Source organism: Numida meleagris, chromosome 3, assembly GCF_002078875.1.
Source record: "Numida meleagris isolate 19003 breed g44 Domestic line chromosome 3, NumMel1.0, whole genome shotgun sequence".
Lineage (NCBI taxonomy): Eukaryota > Metazoa > Chordata > Aves > Galliformes > Numididae > Numida > Numida meleagris.
The window spans coordinates 66,586,994-66,614,872 of record NC_034411.1 but is presented as its reverse complement, the minus strand read 5'-3'; the positions used below and the strand labels follow the sequence as shown (position 1 = coordinate 66,614,872).

Here is a 27,879-nt window from a genome sequence, read left to right as displayed (position 1 = left end):
TACGAAGTTAAACAAAATACTTGGCCAGTGAAAGATGAGGGGGGCGGGATTTATTTATTCATAGGGCAATAAACAACCAACAACATCATTAAAAAAAACACACATACACAAAGCAAACCAAATCTCTGAAAAACACACCTCCAAAACTGCTAACATTACTTGTCAGCCCTCTTTCTTATCACAGTTTTCTCAGCTGATAAAGTAGAATTGGTTTTGCACAAGCATCACAAGTGGAAACACAGGAGCAATACCATGTAAAATGCTGCATTTAGCCACCTGCAAGCATGTGCTGTGAAATGAAAATCCACAGGTTGGATTTTGTAATAGACTGTAACCAGAAACATCAATCAAATCTTGGATTTGCTCGTGAGTAAAGAGAAGCTCAGCGATCTCATTCGAGTTCCAAATGGACATTTGTTCACATCACACCCACCATATAATCTTGGCAGTGTCTGCTGTAAGAAAAATCAAGAGGCTGGAATAATAGGGATTTTGTAGGTCAAGACTGGAATATACCGACTGTACTTCCTTCAAGTCACAGACAGATGACTTCAATAACGAGATAAAAATAACTCTTTTAAAGATACACTCACTAAGAATTTTAAAATTGACTTTTGATAGAACTAAATCAATAATTTTCAGTCTATTTCAAGAAAATCAGTAGCATCTCATCACCTACCATTCCTCAAGCATGTTTGCAGTATAGTATAAGTATCTATAGTTAATAAAGGATAGAAAAAAATAAAAAGAAACCTGGATTCAAAATGTGAGGCTGGGCCATTAGCAACTTCAATGTGTTTATGTAAGAGGTTAGCATCATCTTCTGCAAGCTCCGGACCTTGGGCTAGCTTCTGCCACTCCCTCCGTCTGTCATGAGGTGCCCTTGGCACTTTTTCTGGTTCATGAGGACGATCTAGATTTTTCTGCTGTGGGAGAGTTGTGCAAACAAAACTGACAACTAAGACAATGTTTTTAAACGAGTTGCATTTATACGTCAGGCGCAAAATGAAGAAAAACAATCCCAATTCAAGAGCAAGAAAAAATAAGCAAAATTAAATTTCACTCTAAACCAAATATATAAACCAAAAAGGCATTGTAACAGGCAGAAGCTCCATTCTGCTGCATAATTCGCTCATAACACACACACAAAAAATTGCCTAGGTAGATTTTTATACTGTCTGAAATGAAATTCTAAACCAGGTATACTTAATATCTTTATGTACGAAATAAACAGAATAATGATGAAACAAAGAAAGTAGCACAGCCTTTTCAAAATCGTTCATTTAGTTTTAAGAAAATATATAGAAACTGCTCAATTCCTACCAATTTCTTCCTTCTTTAGAGTAAACATACGCATAAGGATTTCATTTGAGTTTTGTTGTTGTATTTATTTATTTATTTATTTAATCTGTGAGACCGTCACAATTTTGTACTATTAAAAAAAGTGGTCGAGCAAAATTCTTTATATCTTTTTTCCTCTTTGTTGATTCATTGCTAAAAGACTTCTAGGTTCTGGCAAACCTGCTTTTAGTTACGTTAAGGCAGCATAAAAGCTCTAGGCCCCTTCATATTATTACTGAATATTTGTTTGTTAAAGTCAATGGAATTTGAAAGTAGTTTCAGTTGAATGAAGATGACCATAATTATTTCTGTGAAGTTTTGATTGCTATTAATACCATAACCAAAATGCACTGTATATGCAAGTGAACCAATTCCAGGAAAAAAGAACCACCACCTACACAAAGCTAACATACATACCTTCTGCTTCCTCTTTTCTTTCCTTTTGTCCTCAGTGTCCTGTAACATTTTTTCCTTCCACAGATCGAAGAAGTACGAAGGATTGGTATAAAACTTCAAACCTTCTTTTCCATCATCCCTGAAATACAATGACCCAAGCAGGACATCATGTTTATTTGACAACAAACATTAAGGCAAAATAAAGGCATATTCAGGAATACGTACTGTCTCATGCCTGGGAATAGTTTGCCAAAGATGAACATCTAAAAGTCAAAAACTGACCTCCTATGACATCACTCTTTATCATCTTTCCTTGTATCATGGTCCAGATTTAAAAGAAGTAACTTCAACACAAGTTGTAGATAAAATGAATATCCTAAATAAGAGAATTCCCAGTCCAACAACTCAAATTAAAAGTAAATTTGAGTGGCTAGTGTTGCAACTACTAATTCAAATTGACTGAGATGCAGCAAACAACGTTCATCCTCATTGAAAACCTTTCTTTCTATGTATTCAACCATTTGTTTTCTTCTCTTCTTATCTAAGAGCATTACACAGTTTAATATATACAGATAATCAAAATTACTTTTTCTTATCATTGTTAGAGTAAAATTTGGGTAAAGCAGAATAAGGTTTTAACACTTTAAATGTTTTCTGCTGTCTGTAGTCCCCAAGCAGCTTCTCAGTTTTCCAGTATGGCTCTTCCAGTGCTACTCAATATTGACTCAATATAGCATCTCTACTATGTATAAGTAGCTAGAAATTGATTTTGATTTATTTTTTTTTAAGCTAACCTGTAAGGGGTGAGAATGTTAAGAGGAGGAGGCTGTTCGCAAATGTCGTAAGTTTCTTGCAAAGGAATAGGCAGAGTTTTGCGGTCAAACAGCTGTTGATCTTGAGTTGTGGAACTGCGGAAAGCCTTCCTCATGGTAATGTCCTGCAATGACACTGAAAGGAGATATGGCCATTTAAAAAAAAGAGAAAAAAGCCAAAGATAGATAGTTTATTTGGTTTAATCTGGAATTGCTTAATGCTAGTTAGAACATCAATATTAAGCTTTACTACTACTATCATACACCCAGCACAAATGCACGTTTAGCAAATATAAATTCATCTAGCACTAGTATCATGGCAACATGTTGTCAGATTACTTGAAAAACATGTTTGAAATGTTCTAGCATATCATCCTTAATTTAGTTTCCCAGGAAACTTCCACTTACCTGGACAGATCATCAGAACTCTCTCTCTCTCTCTCAGGTAGTTCAAATTGCTTACTATAGTTACAAAATAATTTTGTAGTTTGGAAGGACCTAATAACATTTACTAAAACCATTTCACAATCCTTTTGGGTACTAAAAACTGCCTTTATCTTGAGGTATAGATTTTACCTTCATCTGTCATTAGGATTTCCTTTCCTTGCATGTAGGTAGCAGTTCCTAAAAAGGCCCACTGAGATGCCAAACTAGCAAATCACTTAAGCTCATTGTACTGATATCAGTAAGTTTTAATGAGAGGTGATACTGTGTTCCAGCACATCAAAGAAGTCAAATGTTGGCTTTTATCAGACTGAATAGCTGAGAAAAGACTCCACTGTTTAATTCAGGTGAAGCACTGGAGTTTTTGAGTGCTTACCAATAATGAATTATCATCATGCAAGATTCAAAGGAAAAATAACTAGGTGAATTCAATATAGTGATTTGAAACACACTGACTTACTGTTGTTTAAGCCTGTATATCGTTTTCTATTTTACAGTCATTAAAATTTAGATAAAAAATAACGGGAAAGTGACTGTAACTGATGAAACTCGCACCTTCCATTTCTGGAACGGTGCACCTTCTCCATCTCATGTTACTCTTCCTCCCTGATGATCAGCTACTATACCTGTGAAGCCCAGGCATCTCTCAAAATGGACTTTGCAGCCCATGTCAAACTTTCACTAAATAAATTAGCAGCTTTTTTCATCCATTCAGATATTAAAAAAAACCCACAAAATTTTATACATACACACACATATATATTTATGCTGACTGTAGCACCGGTTTACTCAAGATGAGAGAATGCCTTCCCTATCTCACTGCTTTAGAGAAAATCATGAGGGCCTTTGGCAATTGTTTTTCTAAGAGCACATTGGTTTAAGCTGAAAGCTGCTTTTACTCTTCTTTCCTGTAACACACAGAAGTGTATGTATGTATATACAGACAGAGCTAGGGTTCTACTCTACGATCAAAAAAGGGGCAGGATTTTTTCCAGCAGGCTTACAATTCTTGAAATGTTCTTTCTTCTTACCTAAGCATATTGGCAGCATCCTTTGTGAGGCTAAATATAGGTTTTATTTGATTTTCAGTTTGCTGTTTGAAGTTCATTGCAGTTGGCAAGGTTGCGTGTGCTGGATCAGTTTGCTCCTCTTTATCCTTAGATTCTATTTCATTACTGTATCTTTTATCCTCTTAATACCTTTAATTAGCTGCTCGGAAGCCTTTTTACGTGTGTGAAAGAAGTATTATAATGTATGGATGTCAGCTAGGAGGCTCTGTTTCTTCAGATATTTTTACACTCATAAATAACAATATGTATTTTGTACCTGTCACGAAGTATACATTGTTATTTGCTGCCAAAAGTTCATGTTTGAAATAAAAGAACTGGGGTTTGCCTAACCTAAAATGCCATTCTTAGGTTCTTTTATACTTCAGCTGCTTTTCCTTAAGGTTGTTGGTCTTACAAATTCCACAAGAAGTACTTGTTCAAAGTTGCTTGACAATTCCAGAAGTCTTTAACCATCTTTTATTGGAGGCTATGCCAGTAAAAAAATAAATTGCTACATTTCTCTTAGAACCTGCATACATTCTGAAAGCAATAAAAAATAACTCACTGCAATAAAGACAGTTATTTATTTTTATATTCAAATGCACACAAGGTATGCAGCACCATATTCCTGAGATATATATTACTCTATTGTCATGGTTTTATGATTTTTGGTTACTGGTATTCCACATCATAACATCATGTAGTGTATGCACCTGGTTCTCAGAAGAGAAGAACTGCTGCATTCCCCAGGGGACTTTGCGACCCTGTTACCGTTTTCCGGTCAGAGGGAGAGATAAAAACTCGCACATTATGAGACCTGTCGCTCCTTCTTCTTGTCCTGTCAGCATCTTGCTCCCCAGCTGTCTCACTGTCAGTACTAGAGTAAGGCCTACTTTAATTTTGGACATTCTCTCTCACTGTAATGGATTTATTAGCTTAAATTATAATTATATTGTATTATAGTGTGTTATTTTGCATTCCGATATCTTTTTTAGTAAATTAGTTTGTTTCTCCTCAGATCGTCACCGCTGTTTTGTTCTCAGGCCCATCTCCCTATGGGTCACTCTGCCCCACTAGTCACGGAACCAGGCCGAACCAGCCCGTAAACCGTTGACATCTATAAACTCTTTATTCACATTCCTTACTTAACCTCAAGTGAGCAAACACAGTTGGTCTAGTTCATAATCTGCATTTTGTTTTGATCTCCAATTTTTGTAAACATGTACAAGGGAACATCACACCTGAGGATAATCAATCCATACCCAGTGCTTGCAGATTACTTTCTCTCTGAAACTGGGCTAAAGAAAAAAGCTCTTCAGAGAAAACACACGCTACTGAATTTCAAATGGCCAAAAGCATCTCCTGCATTGATATTCAGTGAAAGGTATTCAATGAAAAGCATGCCATCATTCAACACAACTGAACATATTATTACATTATTAAGGAAGTGCAAGGACACAGAACACAAAATACTGAGAATTATGACACTGATATAACTAGCCTACAGAAGAAGCGACTGGGTAAATCACATGTTGCAAACACAGTATATAACCCCGGGCTGCGTGCAGTTTGGCTTACAAAGCTACTCATTTAACTTGCCAGCTGGCTAAGGAACAGCAGCAACATGCGTGTGGCTTCCCACCGGGGTGAGAAAAACACAGAAACATTGCCGGTCATATGGCCACTTAGCTTTGGTCGAGTGACCAATTAGCACAGCAAGAGAGCAAACAAACTGTACATATGAATTCAGGTGAGGGAAGATACGGGACACTGAAGAAAGAATTAGAAGTGATTCAGGGATTTAACTCGATGTCGATAAATTTAAGCCTCTAGTTGTCTAACGTCTAATTAGCACCATTGTCTTTGTATGGCCCATGATCTTAAATTTTGTATAGCTAAATTTCCCAAGAAGTCCATTTGTTACACCACTTGTGTTTACTGCCACATACAAAAAAAACCAACAGGGTCTAGGTGACCTGAAAGGTTGAGATGCTCATACCTTACATACTTCCTTTTAGAGCTCTCTCAACACTTTCTGCACAATTTAATCCTGAAAACTTTTAAGACTGTGAACTTTTGAATGTCAAAGTTGTGACCCCGTGCAGAACTGAACGACTATGAGAAATTAGCTACAAATCCATGGACTTAGTTGCCCATAATTCCCATTTTCTGTCCAAAATCTTACCCAGTGATGTGAAAAGTGAAGGGAAGAAAGAACGACAATATCAAATTAACAACATGGTCTTAAGAATCTAAATAAAAGTAATTAACGAGGTAGGTGCTTTAGAGTTTCACAAACTCTCTTCAGATAAAGATTTGTATGATTCAGATCCTAAAGACACTGCAATCTTGAAGTCTTATTTCTATTTCTTACATGCATTTTTAACAACCATTCACTTCACCAAAGCCTAGAATCTTTTACCAGGTTTCTCTCTCATTCTGACTAGTCACCACAGGTCTAATACTTGCCAAGCAGAGAGACTACTTCTCCAGAACAGATCCTGCTCACTTTTGGGCATAGCCTCAAGATGAGCAATTCCAACATTCTCTAATATTCCTAAAAACAGCAGTAGATTAAGTCATCTTTGGATAGGGAGTTTATGTACCTTAATTACTACAAGTAAATAAAGAGAAGACATAAATGTTAGAGCAATCATTTTAAGAGGACTCAGAAATTGCTTTAAATGCAGCACGTAGCACTAGGAAGTCCAGGGCAGCACGTGAGAGAACACAATCACCCAGCTGCATCAAGCAGTGAATCTGCTGGTGGGTCTCAACAAAACCCCTACAATACTTAACAAATGACATTCTGTCCAGATCCCTCTTTATATACAAAAAAAACAAATTATGCAAAATCATGGCTTTGACACTGAGCTATTGAGCTTTGGACACAGTAATTTAAAACTGATTTACTTACAAAATAACACACAGAATGAACTGAAGGCTAAGAGAACTGGAAGAAAAAAAGCATCAGAAAAAGAAAGCAGCTGGAACTCAGCCATCAGAGGGACAAATGCTCAAATCCAACATTCAGTTGCATAGCAAAGTTCCAGGGAAAGGAAGCTACTACTCAATTTAATTAAGCAGTCTTTTTCTTCATTTGACTTTGGTGGTAAAAAAAATATATGAATAAATTCACAGTAGTGTTATTCTCCACATTAACACATTACATGAATGCAATGTCTTGAATGAATTTCATGTGTTCCTTGTTCTAAACTCATATTTATATACAATTCACCAAATTCCTCTTCAGGAAGCTGAGATCCTAAGTGAGCTGCCTCTTAAAATGGGACTTACTGTGTCCCTTGCTCTGAGTCTCACAGTGGGCTGACTACACTGATCTGGACGTTAATCTGATCTCCAATTTCTGTAAGTATATGGGCCACACCTATTCCACTGCTTTCAAGCAACTTTTCTGTGACAAGATTGTGTGCAAGGAGTCAATTTCTCCAGGATACAATCCTAGCCTTAGTTTCATTTGGTTTTATTCTTTGACAGAGATATTAAAATAACTGAAAACAATGAGAAAACACACAGACTATTCAAAACATGTAGAGCTTTTTTTCTTCTTTAACTCTACCAGAAACTCCTGTCAAGTATCTGCACCTTTTTCAGTGAATCTGACTTGGAATGGTCTCGTTCATGCTGCTTAGCTTTAAATGAATCTTTTTATTTTCCTCTTGTGTAATAGCACTGGCCCCAAAGGAACCCATTACATCTACTACTACTGCCTGCTGGCAAAGAACTATCAAATGAGACTCATTTTGCAAGTACAGCCCATTTTACACATGCTGTTAGCTGAACAAAAATACTGAAATTTGCTTAATTCTTGCATGGAGAGTAAGGAAAATGTCAGATCAATTCAAATGCCTTCCCCAAATCTTCAAACATTACCTTTTTCCAGTTATTTTAGCACAGACAAGATCATTTGTGATAAATTTGTAAATTTCAAGCTCAAAAGAGGATACTGAAAGTGAAAAGGTTTCCCGATCCCTGGTTTTTAAGAAAATATACTGTTTTCCATTCATCTCCTTTGCCCTCATCTGGTTACTCATCCAGGGCAGACATTTGTGAATAAGGAACACTGGGTACGGCTCAAGGACTTAGGTTAATAAAAGCAGTCATTTAATAGCTCCTGACACTGAGGATTGCATGTGTTCTTCTGATGTATGAGCAGTTACTGAGTTCTTATAGAATAAGAGACAAATCCAAGGTATCAGATTCAAGACACATTTATTCACTCTGGACTGGATCAAGTAGACCTATCTATTCTGTAGACTTGTTTTCTTTAATTGCAATGTCCGTCCCTCTTCTTGCATATACAGTTTAATAAATATATCCTACAATACATGCAGTATTGTGAAAAGTTATTATCAAGTGCATCTGGGATATACTCTATTCAAAAATATTTCTGGCAATTCTCTAGCGTCAGATAGGTATGAATATTTAGTAATGAAACCTACAACCAAACTTGTCAAAGGCCGCTTACTGGAAAGTACAAATTTCCATCTCGCTATCCTGTAACATCCTTAAGATGTTTTAACTGTACGGTCTCCAAATTTTCCCGGAATGTGAATGTTGCCATACCAGACCAGTCACATCCATGTAAATCCCACTCCAATTATAACAGTAACTAGGTTGTTTAGGGTAAACATGGAAGTGACATTAACAAGCTGGTGTGTTATAGTCATTAAAAGATTACATTTGCTGACAATCTATTCTTGTACACAAAAAGAATTTTTGCCATTATCCAGTCATCGTAAGTATGGCATTTTATTGGAAAAAAGTGTGTGTGTGTACGATTTATGCTCAGCTGTCAAGAGACCTGGAAAATCCCATTTATGTAAGAATTCCCCTAGGCAAGTCGTGGTTTTGTGGAAAATCCACTACCAGCTGTTAACAGCTGTCTTTTGAAACCTGGTCTAAAATAAATGTCACGCAAATTACAGAGTCTAAACTTCCTCCGTTTGATTTTTGCTAATAGTGAAATTTCAACATAGGCAAAATGACACAGCCAAAGACCACATTACTGGTCTGACACTTCATTTTTCCTGAACGACACGCCACTATCATACCTAGACATTCAGAACTGAAACAGCTTTCTATACTTCATAATTGGGTCCCAAAATCCATCCAAAGTTATTTTTCATAACCAGATGTTGCTCTGTTTTCCATGTCTTAACCACATAGTCTAGAATACCCTAAAACTGAAGGTACAGGATCTTTCATTATTTACCTGTAACCAAGAGATATCCAGGAAGGCAAAAAAGTTTCATATTTGCATATTATGTAGTCATTGTTCTTATAGTCATCACAAAGATCGTATGCCATTTAAATCCAACAAAAATTCTATTTTGTAAGCACAAGCCACAACCTACTGAGTGTCAGAAGTTCTTGTCTTCTCAGTGCCACCAACCTTTATATTACTTAAAGCTACTTAGGAAGAATTCAAGGGAATAATCCATCCATTGTAAACGGAACCATACAAGTATAACTTCATACAGAATCTAAGATGCTATCAAGTTAAATGCAAAAATCCTACCTGGACAAATGGTTACATGCTGTGGTAATGAGCAGGAACGTTAAAAATACAGAGTAAAGATGTACTCCCAGGAATTCCCATAACATTACAAAGTACTACTATTAACACGAATACATAATAGTACTGAAGTGACATGATTTCAAATGAACCTCACTGTCGTATTTTGTTCTGTGTTCTTCTAAATGTAATTTAAACTTTTATTATTTCTATTTCGTATATCAGTGATGTTTGAGTGACAAAATAAGAAATCTTCAATACAGATGTTAACTTACATTCTTCTTCCTTTGGATCAAGTTGTGTAACACTGACAGATAGGCGATCCACACGTTCTTGTAAGGAGTTGACTCTAAATGAGAAACTGTGTGCTTCATTGAAAAGTTCTCCAAATATATCTTCAGCATATTTACCTAAAATAGAAAAGAAAAAAAGATAAGCAAGCATACCACAAGATGAGCTTGCCTTTAGAAACATTTCCGATAACTACTGAATAAATAAATTTAAGGTGCGTGATTATCAGTCAACAATCTGTACTTACTAAGCTAGTTCAGAAGGCTTCAAAAATGTAAATAAAAGTTAAACAGTAATTTCTAATTTATTTATCATAAATGGAATTATTTAATACATTACAAGACAGACATTCAGCTGGTTTAAATTGACTGAACTATGCAGATATCCAAGGAACTAGATTAATTAGTTTCTTGGATTTGCGTAAAAGGATGATTTACAGCATCTAAAGTTGTTCCTGTATGACCATTAACTGCATTTTCCATGTGAAATCAAACTCAGCATTTCTTAAAGCACAGCTCCCACTCCTACAATTCAAGAGACCTTTCAAAAATGAAAAATCAGATGTCTACATCTAGGTTTATTAGAAACAACCTATTCAAAAATGAACGTTAAAATAATGCATTACACTTTGAAGGGTCAAAATTCCAGTAACTGACTAATTTATACTTAAGTAAAATAAGAATTTCCTTTGTTCAGTTCAATGAATATCACACATTTAGTCCAGGAGATGAGAAGATTCAGGTCTGAGAAAAGGCTCAGTAATGATTTCCCTTGTACAGATGGAATGCTCCACAGAGTGCTTCTAATGAACCCTGGCTGGAGGAAAATATTTTTTGAAATCTTTGTCTTCACTGCACAATAAATCTGGAAGAATACATAAAAATGAGGACACAAAGACACTAAAAGGAAAAGTTACATCACCACAGGTGGTGCATCAACTATTTAAGGATACCACGTGGATAGCATGTGGTCAGCACGAGGCTAGTGCATATCATTTGTTAAGACTTAGGTAATAGGAAAAAAAAAAGCACAACTATAAATACAACAGATTATAAAATGGAGATTTGTAAGAAATGTATGAAAACTAGCCCAAGGAGCAACTATCAAGCTACTAGTGCTGAGGGAACTGGTGGAGGTGACAGCCAAGCCACTTCCCATCACCTATCAGCTCAACTGGAGAGCTCCCAGAAGACTAGAGACTTGCCAATGTGAACCCTATCTACAAGGGTCATAAGGAGGATCCTGCGAACTGCAGTGTGTCAGCCTGACCTTGGTGCCAGGGAAAGTTACGTAGCAGATTGTCTGGAAGAAGATCACACTGCACGTGCGGGACAACTGGGGGATAAGGCCTAGCCAGTGTGAGTCTGTGAAGGGTAGGTCCTGCTTGACCAACTTGATCTCCTTCTATGATCGAGTGATCTGCCTGGTGGATGAGGGAAAGGCTGTTGATGCGGTCTACCTAGACTTCAGCAAAGCCTTTGACAATGTCTCCCACGGCATTCTCCTGGAGAAGCTGGCAGCCCGTGACTTGGACAGGTGCACTCTTTGCTGGGTAAGGAGCTGGCTGGAGGGCTAGGCCCAGACTGCGGTGCTGAATGGAGTTAAATCCAGCTGGCAACCAGTCACAAGTGGTGTTCCCCAGGGGTCAGTGCTGGGGCCTGTCTCTTCAATATCTTTATTGATGACCTGGATGAGGGCATTGAGCGCACCCTCAGTAAGTTTGCAGATGAGACCAACTTGGCAGGAAGTGCCGATCTGCCTGGGGGTAGCAAGGCCCTACAAGGGGATCTGGACAGGCTGGATCTCTGGGCTGAAGCCAAAGGGATGAGGTTCAACAAGACCAAGTGCTGGGTCCTGCACTTCGGCCGCAACAACCCCAGGCAACGCTACAGGCTTGGGACAGAGTGGCTGGAAGACTTTGTAGAGGATACTGACTTGGGGGTATCGGTCAAGGCTTGGCTGAACATGAGCCAGCAGGGTGGCCAAGAAGGCCAATGGCATGCTGGCTTGTATCAGAAATAATGTTGCCAGTAGGAGCAGAAATGGGATTCTCCCTCTGTACTCAGCACTGGTGAGGCCACACCTCGAGTACTGTGTTCAGTTTTGGGTCTCTCACTGCAGTAAAGATACTGAGGCTCTGGAACGCGTCCAGAGAAGGGCAGCAAAGCTGGTGAGGGGTCTGGAGCGCAAGTCTTATGAGGAGCAGCTGAGGGAGCTGGATTGCGCAGTCTGGAGAAGAGGAGGCTCAGGGGAGACCTTATCACTATAACTACCTGAAGGGAGGTTGTAGAGAGCTGGTGGTCGGCTTCTTCTCTCGTGTAACTAGTGATAGGACTAGAGGGAATGGCCTCAAATTGTGCCAGGGGAGATTGAGGCTGGACATTAGGAAATACTACTTTTCCAAAAGAGTGGTCAGGCGCTGGAGTGGGCTGCCCAGGGAGGTGATGGAGTCACTGATTCTGAAGGTGTTCAAGGAACATTTAGATGTTGTACTAAGTAAGGGACATGGCCCAGTGGGAAATACTGGTGGGCAGCTGGATGGTTGGACTGGATGATCTTGGAGGCCTTTTCCACCCCTGGTGATTCTATGAAAAAAGTATCATACATGCTTCTTTTGTTCTTATACTTCTTGAGGCATCTGTTACTAGCCACAGTGAGAAGCAGACCAAAGGTACAGCCATTCTTGGAACCATATTTAAGTACTAAACCACAGTAAGAGATGGAAAGTTAATAATAATAAAGTCTGTTTAGCTGGCAACTCACTTAACACAAGACTTTCTAATATGCATCTTAAAACTCTGAAAAGCTTATGTTCTTTAACCTGTATCTAAAGCAAGAGAAATTACTTACAAATGAGCAAGATTACTAAATTTTTAATATAAATTTACTACAAACAGATTTAATATATTCCTGATAATATATTCATATATACTCAATTATTCAATTTAATTAGACAACTCATGTAATATTCAGAGACATACAAATTAAAATTAAGTATTAAATTTCATGTATGAAATAAAAGTAAATTGCAAGCTCTAAAATCCATCAACTTCTTTTTCCAGATGTATTTTAAGGCTAGTTTGTTTTATCTGTATCATTTCATCAGGCTTACAATTCATCCATCTTATTAATGAGCTCCAATTGCAAATAATATGTCTCAAAATCTTTTTATTATGTTGCACACAGATACAAACATATTGCACAGAATAATTGCCTATGCTTATGAACATTAATCCTCAAATGGGAAAGACATTAAAAGCAACCTGCCACATTTGAAGTGGTACGCAACCATAATGTCTCTACCAACATTCCTGTTGGCACATTTTTTTAAGCACGAAGCATATGGAACTAAATGCTTTTTAAGCGAAAGAGAATGTTTGCTTCTAGAGAAACGTATAACTTCCTTTCAAAAGAGAACTATGTATGAATGTATGTATGTATACAATACTTTTAATACAGTATTTCTTTTACTGTTCTTTTTTGTGTATTCCATTTGAATGTATCTTCTATTTCGAATGGTTTACAACAGATATGATTACAGGTGATAACAGTGAACTATACACAGCATGACAAAAACCCACAAAAAAAAAACCACTGTTCCAAACCCAACAGTAGGATACCCTGTGTTTAACAACAACAAAAAAAAGCTGCTCAAATTCCACTTAACTTATAGATGATTGGTTAGAATAGCAAGGAATTAAAAATAATTCCATTTCATAAAATTAGTACTACCAAAGTATTATTAACAGTGCAGAACACTTACATCATTATGGGACTGTTTGATCAAAAGCACTACTCGTGTTTCATGCAGTACAATAAAGAGAACGTCAGATGACTATGACAATTAAAAATGCCTTAGGGTCTTGGTCACAGCTGGATACATAATACCAGATTTTAAAAAAACAGTGATTTGTTTGCCTATTAAGTGACAACATAGATTTCTGTAAATAAATTATTTCACCATCTGTGAAAAGCTTATTTGTACTGTATTTGCAAAACTTGCTTAACTAATCAGAAGTATACTTAAATTTGTGATTTTCAAAAGGCAAGTCACATTACCACAAATGCTACTTTATCGTTGTTCTCAGTCTATCACTTTGCCATTCATTAACAGAGCACAAGTTATTTTCACTTAAATAAGAGGGTATACTACAATTAATCTTTAATTCAGGAATGTATTTATCACCTTTTTTTTTTTTTTTGCAACTTCTTCTCTTGTAACAAATAGCTCCATTCCTGATAATCTTCAGTAAGAAAGTGACACCAGAATGCAGCTCCCTCTGGCGTCAATGTCCATTTTTGTGACAGACAAATAAAATGTCCTGGAAGTGACACATAGTCCTTCTGCTCTCCGGGGTGTATGTGTTTTGATTGCCTTTTTTGGACAATTATTTTCCTGATATTTAGAACAGATCTACAAGCTGAAAATAGAATACTAGCTAGCAGCTACTGGCTGAAATAGAATAAAAATAACAATACTGCTTTCCTGATTCTTTATAATTAAATCTACCTAACATGCATCATCAACTCCTGTTCATCACTATGGCAGTAAGTACACAATGAATTATAAAATCTGAAAAGGCTATGGATCAGTTTTACAGTTCCCATCTTTCACCATTTTTCTCCTTGTTTTTCCCTATAATTGCTTCAACCTTTGTGCAGAGCCTTTGTTCTGGACAAATGAATAATCTCTACAAAGCCAATACAGTAACATGAAGGGATACCAACGGATAAGAAACACTGGTTTTGTTTGCTTCTTAAGACTGGGGGACGTATCGGATGAACTGGAATCAACTACAGTCTCCACACAAAGTTTTGAAACATAGTTCAAGTTAATTAAAGCTAATTCAAGCAAAGAGAGGTCTTAAGTAATACACGGTGTTATACAAATTCCTGGAACCACCTAAGTACACTGCTGGATCAGGGTATAAATTAACAGTCTCATTCAAAATTCCAGCCCTTAAATTCACCTGAATTAGTGTATTCTCTATGGTGTACATTAGTAAACCTTATGGAAAGGGTGTTTTAATTAATCATTTCACAACACGAGATCAGTTACCATCAGATGGAGTTACAGGCTCTCAGAAAAGAGAGGGACTTGAATCCTTCTTCCACAACTCCTGCATAAGCCAATTCTTTCCTTTAGAAATGCACAAGGATAGTAAAGACTTCCAAGCCCTTCAACTGCACCTAAAGCTGAAACAGCATCCCTCAGACCAGTTATGGTACAAGCAGCCTTCAGGAACCATGGTCTAAATTTTAAGAAGTTATCTGAATAAATAAATAAACTGAGCACTTTAGGTGGTCAATACCATAATACATCACCATATTTGGAAATTCAAAATTACCAGTAAAACTCAGGCCAATGTGACATAAATCAAGCGGGACAGTAAAAACTGAAGCAACTGTTCATTGCTGACAAAAGCATCTATCTTAATTAATTTAGACTTAACTACTCTGTCAAACTTTTGCAGCTCTGCACAAAGACAGAAGATTAAAACGTACACAAACCAAATCTAAGCTAACACATGTATCATCAGAACTGAGTTATAACATATTGACATCTGATATATTAAACTATTAAATGCAGTATATAATTAGGTGTTCCATTAATGTTACCATTTATATTAATTTAAATTGTAAATATGGTAATATATTGAAATATAAAAACATCTATTATTGAAGTTTAAAAATACAGGTCTAGTTGTTTGATTTTTGAAATGGCTGTAAAATTCATAAAATATCAGAGAGAATAAGCTTAGAATTCAGTCTGTTACTCACTTACATGCTATCACTCCTTAATTTCTATTAATTCCATTTTCACAGTAAGCAATATTTTTGTCTAGTGACTTTTGTAAAAAGAGAAGCATAGAACAAAAGCAGAAGTAAAAACCCATGTCCTACTTCTCTATCCTTTCCCAATATTTCACACTATGCAGAATTATATTACTAGGTACTGAACGGTTCCTTCTTACACAATTTAGTACAGAAAATAGTTTTTCAGGGTAATTAATTACTACATAAACCACAGAATTTATAATCAGGGTCCCTTTATATAGCAGCAGAAGAAAGTTGTTCTATTAATATATTTTTTCCTTCGCCATTAATTCTGACATATAATGTAATATATTCATTGGCTGTTAATTCAGCTTCAGATCTTCACTCCATTAATTTCCTTTAATTAAATGTTTTAGCAAAAAGCAAAGAGTATCAGAGTTTTCCTGGCTTGCCTCTCATCAGGATCATTTCAATCTCAGCTCAGTGGCTAGGAATCACAGAATGGTTGAGTTGCAAAGGACCTCAAAGATCCTCTAGATCCAACCCCCCTGCCATAGGCAGGGTTGCCAACCACTAAATCAGGCACTAGGGCCAGGGCCTCATCCAACCCAGCCTAGGAGATGGCACGTAAGTTAAGAGACTGAACTGTTTTTCAAGCTTGGAGATTAGATTTTTAGTAGCTCCTTGAAAACTTCAGCAACTGTGAACGAGTAAGGTCTGGAAAACCACGTACTAAGTATAGTTTACCTGTGCTAATTAGGAATCTATCATTATGAATATGTAAGAGCAGTCCACAAGGACTGACTGTAAGGACTGTAATGGGACAATCTGGTTATGAAGAGACAACTTGGTTCCTGTAGCCAGTGAATCTGGACCAGGCATTTATCAGACAACTTAACCAGGGCATCTAAAGTATCAAACTCAGTCAAAGGCCAACTTTGAAGCAGGTCAGAGTCTGAGTAGAGAAAAAAAATGGGGGAGAAATAACATGTTCAAATTAAGCATTTTACTCCAGGCCACTTATGAATAAGTGTTGAGGAAAAGAAATAACTAATTAGGACAACATGGTAAAATTGGGAAACAATAAAAAGAAAGGAAGAGGGGAAAGGCTACTGAAGTTCAATGTTAATTGAAAATTGCTTTCACTAACATAAAGCGCACTCCAGCTTAGCCAACAGTGTTAAGCAGCATCCTCTTTCTTCATACACATGTTGAAGATTAAAAGGTTACTGATGGCTTGCTACAACTGAATAGAAGCTCTGGTCTGAATGCTTGCAACATAAATATTCATAATACGAACACAGATGAAATACTCAAAATGAGAAACACTTCACTCCCCAGATGCGAGTGTCAGACGGGGAACACACTATCAGTTACGTTTCTTACATGGTACAGACATTTCGTCTGCAGGGAACATCTGAATAAAAGGAAAAACAAGATTGGCTGGTAGCTGCAAATGGAACAAGGAGGTTGCATCCACACAAGAGGACTATTTATCATTCTTCTAACAATGGCACAGCTGCACAGCGCTATCAGTCATGCTTCACACATGATGGACACTACAGGCTGACATACACCAACATACATCAACATAGGCAGTATTGGAGTACTTGTGTTCATCTGCAATACTGCTGAAAAAAAAACAGATAAGCATTTATCTAAAGCAGATAGGATCAGAAAGCAAGAAATACAGGAAAAGAACAGATAGGAAATAGACAGCTACTGCTGCTGTCCAGAGAGTTTCTGTTGCCACAGCACTAAGAAAAGCTGTCAGAAGACAGATCTTTTCATGAAGTTAGAGAAAGCTGGGAACAGACAGGAGAAAAAAAATTACTTGCTAGCAATTTTGTCTATAGGATCAAGGCAGACTGATGTGTTTTCATGCTCCAGGGAGAAAGGCAGGGCTTATCACTCAAAGTAGATACAATTATTTCTGTCCTTTCATTTCTACTTCTTTTAAAGGTCAAAAATTTTCTCAACTTGAACAATTAAAACACACATCTAACAAAATATGAAAGGATTGAGAATTTGTATGGAGATGCATAGAAGCTGACATATTGATATAAAGCTCTTCATTTTATATTAAAACACAAAAAACAGAACTTCTGTCATTGTACAGGTATTGTTTCTGCAGGCATGCTCTACTTGCACATAGCACACAAAACCATGGAACCGTTGAGGTTGGAAAGGACCTCTGAAGGCCATCTAGTCCAACACCCCTGCTATGAACAGGGACACCTCAGCTAGACCAGGTTGCCCAGGGTTATCCAGCCTCACCATCAAAGTACCCAGGGTCAGGGTATCAACCACATCTCTGGGCAACCTGTTCCAGTGCCTTACCACCTACACTGTAAAATATTTTTTCCTGATATCCAACCTAAATCTACTCTCTTTGAGCATGAAACCATTTCCCCTTGTTCTGTCACCACAGACCCTGCTGAAGAGTCTGTCCCTTTCTTTCCTGTAGCTCCCCTTTAGATACTGAAAGGCTGCTATCAGGTCACCTCGCAGCCTTCTCTTCTCCATGCTGAACAGCCCCAGCTCTCTCAGCCTGACCTCGCAGGAGAGGTGTTCTGTTCCATGGATCATTTTTTTGGCTGTTCTCTGGACGCACTCCAACAGGTCTATGTCTCTCCTGTACTGAGGACTCCACATCTGGACAGCGTACGCATGTGAGGACTCACCAGCAACTAAGTAGAAAAGTAGAACTAATGAGATCCACTCGCTGGATTAATCCAGTTGAGTTATTGTGAACACCTCCAGGAATGGAGATTAAACTGCATAAATGACAAAATTCTACACTTGGCTTTTCTAAATACTGTTTTTCTGTTTACTGTTTACTGTTTTTTACTGTTTTGTTTTTTTTTTTTTTTTATTTGAAGCACTTAACCCTTTGATTTAATCATAGTGCTATTTGTCCAAATCATATCAGAAGAAAGGTTAAGAATGCTTGGCTTTGAGAGTCTAATGGCAGGAGATTAATCCTTTTTGAGGGTCAGTAACAGAAAAATCTTACAGACAGAAATGAAAAACTGCTAATCAGATTAAAGAACATTCATTTCAATTTGCATAACTTTACTGTCAAAAACAAAAGCAGCTTTAGTTTAAAGAAGATGAGGCTCTACAGAACACTCTGTTTCAGCTCTCAGAGAGAAATCTAGTTTTGTCAACAACAGAAAACAAGATGGGAAAGACTGCAGAGAAACTGGTTGCCAAGGGATTGCTGCAAAACTACGCCTGCTGGCTACGACTTGGATTGCTACTAAAATCTACCTGCATGTCAGTAGGCCTCCCTGTATACCAGTAACAGTGAAGCACAAAGTACAGACTGGTTATTCGGATTTAAGCATACAAGAGACAATGTTTGTGAGCCAGAGGACTCTCAAATCTTTTTGAATCCATAGTGTTACTAGCCCAAAGAGTCAGAAAAACTGAAAGAATTCTGGATCAATATATTTTCAAAGGTACTCATACCTTTACAACATGACATCTGTTTTTATAGAGCAATTCTTAATGTGGCTGAGAAATAAGGTTAATTTTGCAAAACAGTTTATATGTAATTGTAGATTTAAAATGTTTTTATTGAAGACATACAATATAAAACAAAAGCTTACAGCTTGAAAAACTGAATCAGTTGACTGTATTTAACAGCAAAAAGGAACATTAATAATTCAATAATTTAGTTTGTATAAACACTGTCCATAAAAAAAAACTATAAGCACTATGATGCTATTTCAAAAGAACGAAAGGCTGAAGTAACAGCTCATGCTCATCAGTTTTATTTATTAAAAAAAATAATAATCAGAGCAACCTACACTGGTCTTACCGTTGCAGAGTGAACTAGTACCTTTTCCCTCTTTTGCATTCCTTGCTATCTCCAGCACTGCATGCATTTTTGACCACTACTGAGTCACAAGCTCAGGAAAGGAACTCCACCCAGGTGTGAACAGCTAATTTAGGGTTCATCACTATGTATGCACACTTCATGTAGATACAGACTCCTCTTACAGAGAAGAGGTTTACATAATTACTGTTACATTCCCTTGTAAGTGCTATCTTCAACAGTGCAATGCGTTTAGATTTAGTTTTATCCCTTGAGTTCGTTCTGCTGCAGCTTCTTGAGCAGCTGAGAACACTGGGTTTGTTAAGCCTGGAGAAAATGAGGTTGTGTCGTGACTTCATTGCTCTCTACAACTTCCTGAGGAGGGGAAATGAAGAAGGAAGCGCTCATCTATTCTCCCTTCTATCTAGTGACAGGACACATGGGAATGGCACAAAGCTATGTCACGGGTGGTTCATTCTGGACACCAAAAATGAAGTTAAACACTAGAACAGGCTTCTTAGAGGAGTGTTTGATTCCCTGTGTCTGTGTTTAACAGGTATTCAGACACTGCTCTTAATATACTGTAATTTTTGGGTCAGCCCCAAAGCAGTCTTTCAGCTGGAATCAATGATCTGTTAGATCCCTTGCAACTGAAAGTGTTCTGTTCATCTCACCTTCTTTCTGAACAGTTGTAAAAACAGTACCAGGCATGAGGTTTTTATAATCAAGAAATGACAGCAAATGCAGCCAAATTTCAAAAAGATAAGCACTGACATCACTTTCGTTGAGTTGGAAATTGGTGCTCTTTAAAACTGAAAAGCTAAGTGATTGGTGGTTTAAGACCATGGATGGTGATCATCTATTGAATCCTAATCTGATATGTTCTTGATTCACTGAAAAGAATTTAAACAGCTAATTTTTTTTCTTTGCTGTTGCAGCAGCTGTATTAATAATGCTCATATTTATGTGCTGGAAGCATTCTTGTCTCAATTACATAATTCAGTGTCCTCAGTGAGCGTCCTATTAGGCTGAAGAGACTAAGAGCTTTGAAATGCTGCCAAAGCACAGCACTCTACAGTATACCCTCAAACCAATAACTAAATCAATCTAATTAACAAATTAGGCTACATCACCTATGGTCCTAAGATATTGATGGAGCTGAAAGGCTTTTCACATTATGGATGTATATGCATGCACATTTTAATATTTAATGTGTTGGCAGGCTGGAAAATACTAGTGTCCTAGTGGTTAAAAAACAACTGCAGTACTGGAAATTCAAAACACTACTATGCTGGTGCACCTAATATCTTTTTAAAGTTGCTGTAACTTTAAGAAAATGAAACAAAACCAGAAACCAGCCTTTGCAGAAAAACTCCTTCAGACTTCTAAGGGTTGAGAAGTATTCAGTCCTTCAAAAGATGCACTCAGGGAAAAATTATTGACAAAAAAGGAAATAAAATTTTTAGTTGTTTGATATCCTATGTAACAACTATGTTTCTAGTTTTATTATTTTAAAAGACGAGTACTTTTTATTCTTAATGATCACAACACGACCAGTGTGACAGAGAAGGGAATTAAAAAACCCAGTGGTATATTCCTCATTATGCCATATTCCTTACTCAATAATTGTTCCAAAATTAGCTATTACTAACTTTATTAGCTACCAGATATCATAATCTGTCCTTTCCACCAGTAACAGAAATATAGAGCTCAACAGTTCTGAGATATGCTACTTGAAGATTTCCTTCCACAGAAGTCAATGCTAGTCAGAAAGGAGTAGATCGAAGGCTCGGCCAGAATTTTCTACTGAGAATTTGAAAAAGCATTCATAATTCAACCATAGAAGCTGTAAATGTAAAATGTATCAGCTCTAAAAACAGGTATATCAAGACAAGGTACTTACTTAAGCTACTCAGTTGTCTGATTATATTTGCTAAGGAGATATTGGTGACACATTCCAACTCATTCTTGATTCCTCGGGGCAGAGCTGTGTGGCACAGATGCCTGGGGTCTATGTTTCTTTTTACCAGCGGCATTCTGAAATGTATCAGAGGACCAGCAAACCTGTAAAGAAAGAAGATAAAATACTGTAATAAATTATGTTTTAAATTCAGATTATGCCCAAGTTAAATTGACTAATCCTCCACAGAACTAATGGAATTCATTATTCTGTAAGTACATAAACCTTTTCTTCTTCACCCAATCAAAGATTATTCCATTCTCTATCTTTAAAGCTTTACCTGAGCCAGATGCCAGTGAAATTACAGGGTTTTTTTTTTGTTTTGTTTTTTTAAATTACTCTCTCTCTTTCCCCTTAGGGGAAAAAAAAATTACAGTAAAAAAACCATACATTCACTTCTTGATGGACTACCTCCTTATCTAGGCCAAGCAAAGTCCAGCAACAACACTCTGTTTATTACGCAAAGTCAAATGGTTTCCTGTTCCATCTGAAAGGTAGATATGATCCGTTCATTAAGCGATGTCGTATTACTAGCAGGAATCATCCTCCTTGTCTATACACCACTTATAAATCATGCCTAACCAAGGTAGGGAAAAACAGGAGTTTTCCCTTCCACCTGTGCTGCTATTGGCAATAAATTTAGCTGAGCTAAGGATGCCTCTTCCAAGTACAAATTCTCTTCAGTAAATTTGTAGTGCAAAGCCCTCCATGATTGAGAAACCCTACCCCAGCACACCTCTTCAAATCCATATGTTTAATTAATCAAAAGCCTTCACCAGTTCTGCAGATAGCATAAGAATCATCTCAAGCTGTGAATCCCAGACTTGCGATTTTCCGCACCCACAGCCCTGATTGGAAGGAGTTTCTTTCCCAGAGGGCAACTTACATCTGTGGTATCATCTCATCTTATTAGTGCTGATTTTTAAGATTGCATACTAAATCTTTTCTTTGTGAAAAACAGATTTTCTAAACCTGTAATTTTTCAGTTATCTGTTGTGTGCAACTCTGAATGACCAACGCCAGAGGGTTGGAACTAGATGATCTTTAAGGTCCCTTTAAACCCAAACCATTCTATGATTTATGACATCTACTGAATGCATATACTTGGTATTGGCACAATTCAGCCTCCCTTCTCACTGTGGAAGAGATTGCTCTTTTTGAGGACAAGTCACCCTCAAGGTGCCGTGTGGCCCTAAGCCCTCAGTGGGATCATCTGACTCTGCTTAGAGGTTTCACGCCTGAAGCTAGGGCTTCATGTTGCAACACAAAATACATCTTCCCTACCATAAACATTCAGCCACAAGAATCTTTGCTTGGTTGAAACAAAGCCATTTTTTGGTGATATGAATCAATAAGTGCAGTAGGGGTAGAGTTGAAATTTTGCTGACCTAGAATGCAATAGGGAATTACGAGAGTCAGAGAAGATTGTAATAGAGTCCCTTCCTCTTGCAGACCACTAAGATTTCTGCTAGCCATTTTTCCTGGGAGCGTATTCTCTCACTGGAGGCCAAACTTGTACCTGAGGGCCCCAGAGAAGGATCCCAAAGTCCACCTAAGAAACTCCCCTCTGCTTCCAAGATCTGATTAGAAATAATTCACTGCATTTCAACAATGTGCCTACTTCCTTTATTTTCTTCAGGAGATAAAAAATATTTCATGCTTTTGAGGGATTTTAAAAATATATATCTAAAATCTAAAAAAGAAAGTGTGAATATGGTAGGGTAAATTAAACTAACAGATTTTTCAGTTTCCAGGAATATCCCAATTTTTTCTAATATGAAAATACCTACATACAAAAAAGCCAGCTGCTACACATGAACTAACTGAAAAGCAAAAAAATGCAAATATGAATACAGCCTCTGACAGAGGCATTGAGAAGGTGCTGACAGTGGAAGCGAGCCTTTATACGGCTGGTGCAATGTGTGGGAGCAGCACGAAGCAAGGCAGACAGAGCAGGCCCCGCCAGCTGAGCTCTGCAGTCCTTGGAGTGTGCAGCCCTGAGGAGCAGTGAGCACACAAAGAACCCTGAGCTGCAGGCTCATCATCGCAGCACCCCGACAGAAAATAAACTGTTCTGTCACTGGGAAAGTAACACAGCAAGTGATATGTGAGCAACGTTCTACAGAAGCAATTAAATATTAATGCCAAAGTTAAGTCCTTTCTCGATAACTATGTTAATAATGCTGCTGTACAAACAGCAAAGAAAGTAAGTCTTTACAGAGAGATCCAAACACACACAGAAAAAAACTCACCCTATTTCAGTTTCTTTTATTTGTATATTTTTACTTCTCTCTTTTTATGTAACACAGTTATGAATTATAAGGATTAAAAAAATAAGCTCTAAATAGAATTAAAGTAGTTGATGGCTAGTGTTATTTTTCTTGCACAATTTCAAAACAGTATTTTGTAATAATATTGTTCTTCCTTCTTTATTTTACATACTGCATGAAAAAATTGTCCAATGTATAGCGTGTGCATAAATATTCAGATACTGAAGTGATAAATTCTTTATAAAACTGTGTAAAAACAAGAAAAAAAAGTCTTAAGGCTAGATAGATTTTAAGCAACAGCATTTATGTAGTGCCCTTTAAGTATCTGATTTGCCTCTAGGATAGAACACCTAACAAAAAAGCTGAAAAGATGCAATATTGGCCCAAATGTTTTCTCCAATGGGCATAAAAAGAGGCCGGACAAGCAAAGAATAGGCCAGAATTCCTTGAACTTCAGAATGTCCAACTCTGAACCCGAATAAAAGTCTACTTAAGAACACAGATTTTTATTAATTTCTTTTGCATTGACCTCTTCAGACTTACTTGCCGCCCTTTTTCCTCCCAAAAAGGCATATAACATTTTTCTAGTATCTGACTAACGCAGCTCTGGCTGTCCTACCCAAAGATATTGTGGAACGATAAAAGGGAGCACAGGGAACAGTAAATCAGGTAAAAGGTACCAGTTTTAACTACAGATAAACTTGGAAAGGAAACAGATGACAGAAGAGGAAAGTGATGCCTTCCAAATTAAGCTTCATGTTTGAAAACTACACAAAGACCGAACAAAGAACATTTCTCTGTTTCCCACAATAACAAGAAATAGGGGACAACCACAGAAGATACTACTCAATCATGCTTCAAATAAAGGGAAATGCATTTCATATGATGTTTAACAAGTGGCAGACCCCTGGGACACAGGAGCTGCACACAGCTGAAGTATCTGTTGATAATTTGCCCACTGCAGAACACATGGTGTTTGCAGTTTGTGGTGACCACTAGCAGGTCCCGTCAATTCTTCTCCAAGTCATTTAGTGATCCCCGCACTGGGAGTCTTTGCTTAGGAAACAAGGTATAGGACAGTACGAGAGAGCAAACAGAGCCTTACTGCACCTAAACAATTTCCTCTCTTATAAAAGATGCAGCTCTCATCCAGAAAGCTGACCAATTCTGAAATCCCTGTATGTATTATGCAGCTTTGGAGCTGTGAAAGAGGGGGAAAAAAAAAAAATGTCACGATCCAGTCTACCCTCTCAGTTTAAGCAAAAACTTACACTGCCTCCCCCTCTGCTCCCAAATCATACCTTACCCAAGCCACTGCAGCAGCAAAGAAGCTCATCTTCAGATCATCCAATCTGTCAGCATGTTTCTCCAACTCAAGCCCAGAGAACTGCTGATAGCCATGGCCAGGCAGAAGAGAGCATGCCTGCTGGCGCAGCTGAGCATCCCTGCTGCAAGATAGGAGAGCTGACACCATCTGAGCTGGGAATGGGTCTCCCCTCCTTGCTCTGAGGGCTGGGCTGGCAGCCCTCAAGAGCCCCAGTCTCCTTCCTCCCTGCTTGCCCGTGCAGAGCTGCAAGCCAGCTCCAAAGCACTGGCACTGGTGTATACTGCAAGCACTCCATTCCGCAGGGATCTTAACGGGAAACACATCTTTACGGAGAGATGCGGATCTCTCAGAGAGCCACTTCTGAAAACTCTTCTCCCTTGTTCTCTATCCATCTTCTGAAGCACCATGAATCCAGCTGGGAACCCAGCTCCCCAGCCTGCCTACACAGTGCTGGCTGCAGCTGAGGGGACCTGCTACATGGCACCTGCCCCACACCGACACTGCTGGATCAGCGCTGGTCAGTGACACCATGATCAGAAACTACCATCTCCCCTTCAGTGCTGCTTCAGGGAGATATCTCAGAAGAGTAAGATGTGCGGGAAACGGTAAACCAGAAGCAGCGTGCGGAAAACACAGCGTCAGTTGTCACAATGACAACTCAGGTTTTCTAGCAAGTACACAGACCATCGAGAATGAAAGCTCATCACTGAAGTGGGGAAAAATAGCTAACTAATCTGCTCTGCAGTTTAAATGGTAATTAAATGATACTTCAATTTAACTTTTAGAAGACTAATAACATTTCACAGCCACGGTATCTTCTTTAATGAAAGTTTACTTATGATTGAGTTACACTTTGTCATTACTAAACTTAGTTTCTCAGCAGCAATGAAAAACATTCCTGTGCAATTTTTACGTATATCAATAATGCAGCACTGAATGCCCTTGCTTTAATGGGGTTAAATTTAATTCCAACCATTTCTATAATGTATCTTTACAGCTTGGTATTACCGCACTTGTAATTTCTTTAACAACGTACAACAGCAAGGCCTTTCATTTCCTTGATTTAATGGATCCTGTTCCAGCTGCTGGCAGAACAGATCAGTCTGAAATGTAATAATCAATTCAACGCTTTTTTCCTCCTTAGAAGAAGAAACAAATTATGCAGCAGCTTTTCTATTTGCCTATGTAGTCATATACTAACCACATCTATGCTAAACAGATAGACTTTGAGACAGAATGAAAGGAGCTAATAAAAATCCTTCTCTCCCTTGCTTACGTATCTTCAACTTACTATAAAACTCTGCCAACTTTATCACCAGAATTTCCAAAATTAAGTTTCCACAAAAATATTCTGCAACAATAGCATCCCCAACTGCCACTGGAAAATCATTTACTCACTTAATAAATGTTAATCAAGCAGACTCTAATTTTCACTCTAATCAAATTCCCATATCTTTACTTATGATTTATACATTATTTTTGAATTACTGTCCTTTAATTCAGAGAGATTTTCTTGAATTTGATCTCTTAACAGAACGCCATTCTACACACTAGTAAAAAACCGGTATCAAACATTTATATTTATGCAAATCAACTGTAAAGTGGAAATCAAATAAAAATTTGGGTCCAAATACATTTCGCTGCTCATGACACAATGATTTGGGTGTACTGACATCAAACATTCCAACACCTATCAAAAAGATAAATGAACATCAAAATGAACTGCAAATGCGTTAATGAACCCAGGAAAGTATCAAAGCTGCATAAATCAAGCTCACCCTATTCTCTATCAAATTTTCTTCAAATTATACTATCACATACTGTTATACTTGTTGCAGAAAAATGAAGATCAATATACATCTCTGGTATGAACAGGCAAATGTGCAAAGACCTCATGCAAGTTGTTCCCCTGTAACCCTCACTGCAAGATCAAGGTGCAGGTAAAATCCCAAGGATCCCCCCAGCAGCATGAGATCCTTCAGCAAAGCAGGACACTCTCAGACACTGCCAGGGCGATGCAGTGATTTTAAAACCCTACAAGTAATTTATGTCTCTTCCTGGTTACATCAATTGTCATCTGATCAATTCCATGCTGAACTGACAATTTAACAGAAAGCTGTTAAAACTACAGTTTTGCAAACTTTATCTAACAAAGCCGGTCATCAAATTGAAGACTTCTCTTAGGAATAATTCCCTTAAATCTCCCTCATCTGCAACTTGCTCTGAAAAAGATTTTGAACTGCAGATGGCTACAAAAGGATGACTTTATAGTAACTAAAAATCAACACTGAAGAGAATAACTGGAAAAGACGTTACTAGAAAGTAAAGCAGTATCACTACTGCTTAAGAATGACTACATGTCAACAATCCATTTTACATCTTAATACCTCTTTCTTTAGATTGTTCTAAACAGTACGCATTTGGCCAACATATGATGCAATGACTAAAGCTATGACAAAGCACTGGAACAGGTTGCCCAGAGAGGTGGTGGAAGCCTCATCCCTGGAAACACTCAAGGTCAGGGTGCTCAGAGCCCCATCTAGCTGTAGGTGTCCCTGTTCATTGCAGGGCAGTTGGACTAGATGACCTTTAAAAGCTCCTTCCAACTCAAATGATTCTATGACTACACATGGTAAAAAAAAAAAAAAAAAAAAAAGGAAGTGGATTTCATTTTTTACTATTTTTATTAAACCATACAGTCATTTATAACATACTTCTTATTTTACTTGTAGTCATGAATATAAATGATACTGTTCTCGAAGCAATACCAATAAAAGAGTCTCAAGCTGTTCTCAATATTCTATTGCCAAACTGAAGGTAAGATCATACAGGGCTGAATTAATACATCA

At 37.6% G+C, this 27,879-nt stretch overlaps 1 protein-coding gene across 3 annotated transcripts in view; it reads right to left on the bottom strand.

Moving 5' to 3' along the window:
* WASF1 (WAS protein family member 1) overlaps positions 1 to 27,879 on the bottom strand; it is a 79,600-nt gene that overhangs the window by 6,000 nt on the left and 45,721 nt on the right. For 2 of the 3 annotated variants that reach the window (XM_021392162.1, XM_021392163.1), the window contains exons 2-6: positions 21,377 to 21,537; positions 9,857 to 9,991; positions 2,532 to 2,685; positions 1,759 to 1,876; positions 754 to 926 (exon numbers count right to left, since the gene is read on the bottom strand). In XM_021392162.1, the coding sequence (XP_021247837.1) occupies positions 754 to 926; positions 1,759 to 1,876; positions 2,532 to 2,685; positions 9,857 to 9,991; positions 21,377 to 21,509 (713 nt within the window). In that variant the 5' untranslated portion in view covers positions 21,510 to 21,537. The remainder of the gene's footprint in view (positions 1 to 753; positions 927 to 1,758; positions 1,877 to 2,531; positions 2,686 to 9,856; positions 9,992 to 21,376; positions 21,538 to 27,879) is intronic. The other variant, XM_021392164.1, reaches the window with a different exon arrangement.